We start from the raw sequence: 8723 nt of genomic DNA on the forward strand, positions 1-8723 counted from the left end.
CCCTCCAGGTGTCGCCCTTCTTCCCTATTATCCCCTGTGTTTTTATACTTGTGTTCTCTGTCTGTTTGTGGCCAGTTTGTCTTGTTCGCTCAAGCTTACCTTTCCTGTCAGCTCCTATCGTTTCCCAGCCTCTCTTTGCTAGTCCTCCCGGTTTTGACCTTTGCCTGTCCTGACCCTGTACCCGCCCGCCTGACCCTGAGCCTGCCTGCCGTCCTGTACCTTTGCCTTACCCTGGATTTTTGACCCCTGCCTACCTTGACCTGTCTTTGCCCACCCCTGTTTGTTACAATAAACAGTGTTACTTCGACAGTCTGCATCTGGGTCTTACCTTGATTCCTGATATATATACACACACACACACTACCGGTCAAAAGTTTTAGAGCACCTACTCATTCAAGGGTTTTTCTTGATTTTTACTATTTTCTACATTGTAGAAAAATAGTGTAGACATCAAAACTATGAAATATCACATATGGAATCATGTAGTAACCAAAAAAGTGTTCAACAAATCTGAATATATTTTATAACTTAGATTCTTCAAAGTAGCCACCCTTTGCCTTGATGACAGCATTGCACACGCTTGGCATTCTCTCAACCAGCTTCACCTGGAATGTTTGTCCAACAGTCTTGAAGGAGTTCCCACATATGCTGAGCAATTGTTGGCTGCTTTTCCTTCACTCTGCGGTCCAACTTATCACAAACCATCTCAGTTTGGTTGAGTTCGGGTGATTGTGGAGGCCAGGTCATCTGATGCCTTACTCCATCACTCTCCTTCTTGGTCAAATAGCCCTTACACAGCCTGGAGGTGTGTTGGGTCTTTGTCCTGTTGAAAAACAAATGATATCCCCACTAAGCGCAAACGAGATGGGATGGTGTATCGCTGCAGAGTGATGTGGTAGCCATGCTGGTTAAGTGTGCCAAGAAATCTAAAGAAATCACTGTCAGTGTCACCAAAGCACCCTCACACCATCACACCCCTTCCTCCATGCTTCACGGTGGGAACCACACATGAGGAGATCATCCGTTCACATACTCTGCGTCTCACACAAAAAAAGCTGTTGCAACCAAAAACCAAAATGTGTTTCCTGGCCCAAGCAAGTCTTTTCTTATTATTGGTGTCCTTTAGTAGGGGTTTCTTTTCAGCAATTTGACCATGAAGGCCTGATTCATTCAATCTCCTCTAAACAGTTGATGTTGAGATGTGTCTGTTACTTGAACACTGTCTGTTACTTGAACACTTGAACACACTTGAACACTGTGAAGCATTTACTTGAGCTGCAATTTTTGAGGCTGGTAACCCTAATGCTTTCCTCCTGGCTACTCCTGGCTACTCCAACCTCGGCCAACAGCTCCGCCATCGATAAAAGACAGTACTGTGCAGCCGTCTTCATCGACCTTGCCAAGGCTTTCGACTCTGTCAATCACCATATTCTTATCGGCAGACTCAGTAGCCTCGGTTTTTCTAATGACTGCCTTGCCTGGTTCACCAACTACTTTGCAGACAGAGTTCAGTGTGTCAAATCGGAGGGCATGCTGTCCGGTCCTCTGGCAGTCTCTATGGGGGTGCCAAAGGGTTCAATTCTCGGGCCGACTCTTTTCTCTGTATATATCAATGACGTTGCTCTTGCTGCGGGCGATTCCCTGATCCACCTCTACACAGACGACACCATTCTGTATACTTCCGGCCCGTCCTTGGACACTGTGCTATCTAACCTCCAAACGAGCTTCAATGCCATACAACACTCCTTCCGTGGCCTCCAACAGCTCTTAAACGCTAGTAAAACCAAATGCATGCTTTTCAACCGTTCGCTGCCTGCACCCGCACGCCCGACTAGCATCACCACCCTGGATGGTTCCGACCTAGAATATGTGGACATCTATAAGTAACTAGGTGTCTGGCTAGACTGTAAACTCTCCTTCCAGACTCATATCAAACATCTCCAATCTAAAATCAAATCTAGAATCAGCTTTCTATTCCGCAACAAAGCCTCCTTCACTCACGCCGCCAAACTTACCCTCGTAAAACTGACTATCCTACCGATCCTCGACTTCGGCGATGTCATCTACAAAATAGCTTTCAATACTCTACTCAGCAAACTGGATGCAGTTTATCACAGTGCCATCCGTTTTGTTACTAAAGCACCTTATACCACCCACCACTGCGACCTGTATGCTCTAGTCGGCTGGCCCTCGCTATATATTCGTTGCCAGACCCACTGGCTCCAGGTCATCTACAAGTCCATGCTAGGTAAAGCTCCGCCTTATCTCAGTTCACTGGTCACGATGGCAACACCCACCCGTAGCACGCGCTCCAGCAGGTGTATCTCACTGATCATCCCTAAAGCCAACACCTCATTTGGCTGCCTTTCGTTCCAGTTCTCTGCTGCCTGTGACTGGAACGAATTGCAAAAATCACTGAAGTTGGAGACTTTTACCTCCCTCACCAACTTCAAACATCTGCTATCTGAGCAGCTAACCGATCGCTGCAGCTGTACATAGTCTATCGGTAAATAGCCCACTCAATTTTACCTACCTCATCCCCATACTGTTTATATTTATTTACTTTTCTGCTCTTTTGCACACCAATATCTCTACCTGTACATGACCATCTGATCATTTATCACTCCAGTGTTAATCTGCAAAATTGTAATTATTCGCCTACCTCCTCATGCCTTTTGCACACAATGTATATAGACTCTCTTTTTTTCTACTGTGTTATTGACTTGTTAATTGTTTACTCCATGTGTAACTCTGTGTTGTCTGTTCACACTGCTATGCTTTATCTTGGCCAGGTCGCAGTTGCAAATGAGAACTTGTTCTCAACTAGCCTACCTGGTTAAATAAAGGTGAAATAAATAAATAATATAATGAACATATCCTCTGCAGCAGAGGTAACTCTGGGTCTTCCTTTCCTGTGGTGGTCCTCATGAGAGACAGTTTCATCCTAGTGCTTGATGGTTTTTGCGACTCCACTTGAAACTTTCAAAGTCCTTGACATTTTCCAGATTGACTGACCTTCATGTCTTAAAGTAATGATGTACTGTAATTTCTCATGGCTTATTTGAGCTGTTCTTGCCATAATATGGACTTGGTCTTTTGCCAAATAGGGCTATCTTTGGAATACCACCCCTACCATGTCACAACACAACTGATTGGCTCAAACGCATTAAGAAGGTAAGAAATTCCACAAATTAGCTTTTAACAAGGCACACCTGTTAATTGAAATGCATCCAGGTGACTACCTCATGAAGCTGGTTGAGAGAATGCCAAGAGTGTGCAAAGCTGTCATCCAGACAAATGGTGGCTACTTTGAAGAATCTGAAATATAAAATATATTTTGATTTGTTTAACACTTGTTTGGTTACTACATTATTCCATATGTGTAATTTCATAGTTTTGACGTTTTCAATATTATTCTACAATGTAGAAAATAGTAAAAATAAATAAAAACCCTTGATTGAGTAGTTGTGTTCAAACATTTGACTGGTACTGTACAGTGTGTGTTATTGTTGGTTTTGTCTGTATGGAAAATATTGTTGGTTTTGTTTGCTATTGTTGGCTTGGTTTGTATGGAAAATGTTAAATAAATGAGTTACATTGGTAGGTAGGCCGCCGCGTAATAACAGTGTAGGTACACGTTATTTAATAGTAGCTTAGACATTTAACTATTCTGGTACATTTATCAGTCAGTGACGCCACTCTTTAATAGTCCTTCGTGCACAAGGCTACAGAGCACGGCCGGTTGTGGTGTCAACATGGGAAGAGCGTCAAAGTAGGGAGAGCAGGAAGTTAGCTAACAGGTAGTCATCGGTCGAAAAGGGGGAAGCCTCAAGCCTTATCTCCGTTATCTTCCATGGCAGGTTAGTGAATTTGAATAAATCTTTTGGGGCTTTTGCTTTGGTTATGTGTGAATCATGCGCAGCAGAGGACAATCTGCCACTCACTATCGCCACCATGTCGCGTCGCCGCCACGACCTGGTGGCTGGCTGTTGCTGACCTTCTCAATCTCAATAACAAATCAAGATAGAGTAGACTATTGGTCGTATTTTACTTGGTTATTTTTACCAACATTTGACCTACACTTATCACAAACACTGTAAATATGATTTACATTTGAGTAGACCTCGCAATAACATACATTAATATTCTGTATATGCCAATAGCAATTTGATACTTTGTACCAAGGGTTATGCGAGCAATGCTTCAACTAATGTTACCATGCATGCAACACTGTAACCAACGAGCGTAAATACAGAATGTAAACACTTTCTCTTTTGCATGGTGCATCTTCACTAACGCAGTGTGCCCCTTGCGTGGCAAGATCAATTCATGTTTCTAAAAAAGGGACACTAAACCTCTTAACCCTTATTTCCTCTTGAAGGACTAATGCCTACAACCATGGTTTACAGAATAGACTGTAGTGTAGACAGCCAACAGTGCTGTTCAGTGCCAAGTATTCAGAGTTACAATTAGACCTGCCTCTTTAATCTGACCTGTGACACTAGTTCAGTTAAAGCATGTAGGGGTGTGCGTTGTTCACTCTATTTGAGATTTATTTTAAACTGTAAAACCCTTACGCACCACTGCACTTTGTATACCAGGGTTGGCTGGCCTTCTCCTCTAGTCACTCGTAGGCTCAGTTACTGGTATACTTTTATTTACAAAGCCATTTTGGGTTTACTACCTTTTTATTTGGCCATTTTTATTGTTCAGAAATGGGGTGGGTACTCTCTTCGTTCGCTGGACTTTATCCTGCTAACTGTTCCAAATGTCCGAACTGAATTTGGTAAAAGGGCTTTTAAGTACTCTGCGCCATCGTCTTGGAACGCCTTACAAAATACTTTTAAACTGGAAGAACTTGTCCCGATTGGTATTTTTAAATCACTGATGAATGATCTTGAGACTGATTCCCTGACCTGTCAATGTTTTTAACTTGCTGTTTTTGATTTTGTTATACTCTTGTGAATTCTATGGTTTTTACTATATTACTTGTAGTTGTTCATGTTGTTTGTCTGTAATTTTTGTAATGACTTGGTGCTGCCTATCTTGGTCAGGAAGCTCTTGAAAAAGAGATTTTAAATCTCAATGAGCCCTTCCTGGTTAAATTAAATAAATAAAAAATTTTGTTGCAAGAGACCATTTATGTGCTTCTGAAAAAAAAGTCCTATGTTTGCTATACATTGTAAAACTAAATAAATAAATAGTTTCATTAAAGTGTGTATTTATTTGTGCCTTATCTCCTGTATTCCCTAGCTCCCTGGTCATGCTCAGACGGCTACCATGTGCAGCTGCAGAGAGACTCCCAGTTCCTGTGTTCAGACCAGAGGATGCACACTGAGCTGGTGGACAAGCTGGTGCTGCAGCTCAACAGGACCTACCCTCAGATACTGACTGACAAGGAGGCCCAGAGGGTAAGTAGCCTAGTGAGTATGCTAACTGTCTGAAGGGATTGAGTACTTCACTACAGGGTACACACAGCTTTACATCACTACTCTCACCAGGGAACCCTCACCATCCAGGCCTCTACTTTTTCAGCCACAAATGGTCATGCAATTTTCAATTATTCTGTTTTTGAAATGTGTTGTGTAGTATTTTGTGATTCTAGGGAATAATTGACAATAACAGTCAGGATGAAGTACTTATTAGATCCATATAGATCCATGAATGCACTATGGATAATTGGGCATAAGGCAGCTGTGTGGACACTTGTGATTGGATGCTTGTCTAATTCTGCTCCAGTTCAGGAACCTGAGTGTGCCCACTGTGGTGCGATTGGCTGAGCTGCTGGTGCACCTGCAGGGGAAGGGAGAGGTGGCGTGTCATGAGTTCTACAGGGGGCTTCAGATCCACGCCTATAATGTCTATTTCAACCTGCCTACCAGAGTCAGCCGCAGAAGAGGTACAGCACTGAGGAGATTTACTGATCTCTTGCTGTGTGTGTCCGTCTGTCTGTATACCGGTCGTTTCTCTCTCTCTCTTTCTCTGTGTGTTTCTATATCTGTCTCTTTCACTGTCAGTTTCCTATTTACAGATGTTTGCCAATTTGTGTGTCTGTGTGTGATGCTGTGGAGACTGACTAACAGTGTTCCGTGTGTCTCTGTTCTAGAGCCTGCAGACCCAATGGGGACTAACACTGTGGCCTGCCGCATGGAGAGATATGTACTTAATGACAGGGGTAAATCCAATATTACACTAGTGCTAACGATAACTAACGACTTGACTGGATACAAGTTGACAGTTCCTTCAGAATGCAAATGTTAGGGAACAACTGTATAGTATATTTCTTCTTCAAAGTTGAACGAATTTGACCTGTTTGGAATAGAATTTTGTGGAACTGTTGCTTCTTATGAGTAGGTTAAGCACATTTTTTTTTTTAGCTCAGTCAAGCATCCAACCTAAGATTTGTTTTGCATCCATCCCTGTCACCTCCATAACCTCAGCTAAGCATCATGTGGCCATTTAGTAACCTCCATTCAGTGTGAACAGCCCCAGTTCTCTGCTTTTATAGGTCAGACCAGCTCACGTGTCACTCACACGCCCACAAAACAACCTCTATCCTAATTCCTTTGAATACTTTGTTATGCTTACAGTAGGTCAATGAACAGTTCTAATGAACCAGCAACTACCGATCACATGGTCGAGGTAGATATATTTTCTTTAGAGGAAGCCATGGGTATAACATCATGATGGTATCATCATAGTATGATGATGCCTGCTTGTCTCTGTTTGTCTGTCTACCATGTTATTGGATTGTCTTACCATTTACACGGTCCAGTGCCCCCTCATCAAGACGATGCATACTATCTCTCCTCTCTCTCTGCAGGACCTCTGTTCTTCCTGAGTTGCTTTAGCCTTGCAGTGGGCTTAGCTCTGCTCTATTATTATGGAGGTAAGTCCTTCATTCAGGAAGAAAAGGTTTCTCATGGAATGATTAAAAATACCTTAGAAGTAGATGTTCACTGCGCAATGACGTTCACTGATTTGGTAATTATGGAAGGAAAAGAAGGTTGTGTCTTTATGTTTTAACATTTCATGCCCTTGTGTCATCGATGTATTCACCCACCCTCCCTCTCTCCACTTTTATTCCCCAATACTTTTATACTTGACCTGTCATGCTCTCGCTGTCATTCACGTTTATCCATTTTTCTCCATTTCTTTCTTCCCGTCTCTCCATTCCTCCTCTCCTCTATTCCTCACTTCCTTTCCCTCTGTCTCTGTCCAACAGAGGGTAATTTGAGTGCTACTGGTCCATTTCTGAGCTTCTCAGTGCTGGGACTGGGCAGAGGGACCAGTGAGGTTCTCCTAGCCCACGCCAAGGACGGATCCAAAATTCAATAAGGCCATATTCAGTGGGAAATGCTAAAACAATTATCTTTGCAATGCCAAACATTTACCTGCATGGGGAACTAAAATGGTGCTATTTAAAAAATATATTTGTACATACTTGTAAGTAGTATTGTATTTCAACAGTACCCCTGCATTTTTAAATGAAAATTTGACTTATTCATTGAATATGTCTTTGTATAATCAAACATAGTGCCTCCGTGCTCTTTGTAAGAGTGTCATATAGGCTTTATTAAACATCACAGGGAACCAAAATGCCCTGGTTAACTTAATCTGAACCTTTAATTCTGGGCTAACTTGAAAGTCCTTAAATATTTCATTTGAAGTTCTACAGCTCAGTCCAAATGGAGGGCCTTTTTACTGAGGGAATGGATGACTTTTAAACATCAGGAGTGGAGGGAGACTGTAAGTCTGCACTGTAACCCAGTTTGAAGTGAAAGACTGAAAGCCTAACCAGTCTGTTGTTTGAATGTTGTCACTGTGTTGTCATACTACATTTACATGCTACAGTTTCTGAGTGTCCTTAGCAACACATCCATTTTCACCGCTCAGTGCCTTCTAACACTGTGATTGACAATCAACAGCTTATTCACAGTCTCCAAGTCAACCTTACACTACCCCCTGCATGTCTTCACATGTAGTTGCACTGAGAGACTGACAATTACAGCTTGTTTCTATCCCATTGTTAACAGAGAACTGAGGAATATCACCATAATAAACTAACAGAATTATTATGTTGAATGTTGTTTTCTTTTGATGGGAAGAAATGTGAATGTGCTATAATACTGGAAAGTGTTTGGTTGCGTATTGATAGTTGCACCAGTTTAAGAGGAAAAAAAAGTTGAAGCAAAGATCAGGCAAATTCCGTGACCCCACTCTCCGGGATGTCTCGGGGAGAGTGGGAAATGCAAAAAAAAAAAACACATATCCAATTCACACATGCATATTAATACACACATGTACACGTGTGAAATAGGACAAATAAAGAATAACTATTCTATTTAAGAAAAATACATTTCATAATTAGGCATGTAGAATGTTCTGGAAAAAAAACAAGAATAGACTAGTGCACATACCTGTACACACATGCTAAAACATTGCTAATGTTAGTAACAGCTGTCCTTTTAAACATTTCATTGCTAGTGTTACTAACAGCTGTCCTTTTTAACATTTCATTTTGGTGTGACTTGTTTAGGAGTAAATCAGGGGTGGGAAACAATACAAACATCACAAAAAAATATGATTGGTTTACACAAATAACATTTGTAGCCTAGTGGTTAGAGTGTTGGACTAGTAACCGGAAGGTTGTGAGTTCAAACCCCTGAGCTGACAAGGTACAAATCTGTCGTTCTGCCCGTGAACAGGCAGTTAACCCACTG

At 41.9% G+C, this 8723-nt stretch overlaps 1 protein-coding gene across 4 annotated transcripts; it reads left to right on the forward strand.

The window, feature by feature from the left end:
• The first annotated feature begins 3689 nt into the window (after positions 1-3689).
• On the forward strand, positions 3690-8078 carry LOC112222229 (caspase recruitment domain-containing protein 19). Of its 4 annotated transcripts, none has more exons than XM_024384935.2 (6): positions 3691-3860; positions 5254-5423; positions 5740-5899; positions 6107-6175; positions 6824-6889; positions 7226-8078. In XM_024384935.2, the coding sequence occupies exons 1-6, from the start codon at positions 3854-3856 to the stop codon at positions 7336-7338; spliced, it is 585 nt and encodes a 194-aa protein (XP_024240703.1). In that variant the 5' UTR covers positions 3691-3853; the 3' UTR covers positions 7339-8078. The 4 variants fall into 4 exon arrangements, with proteins under 4 accessions (XP_024240705.1, XP_024240703.1, XP_024240706.1 ...); XM_024384936.2 differs by having other exon boundaries at positions 3699-3860; positions 5254-5411; XM_024384937.2 differs by lacking the exon at positions 6107-6175 and having other exon boundaries at positions 3690-3860.
• Positions 8079-8723: the final 645 nt, after the last annotated feature.

Source organism: Oncorhynchus tshawytscha, linkage group LG22 (assembly GCF_018296145.1).
Source record: "Oncorhynchus tshawytscha isolate Ot180627B linkage group LG22, Otsh_v2.0, whole genome shotgun sequence".
NCBI classification, from domain to species: domain Eukaryota; kingdom Metazoa; phylum Chordata; class Actinopteri; order Salmoniformes; family Salmonidae; genus Oncorhynchus; species Oncorhynchus tshawytscha.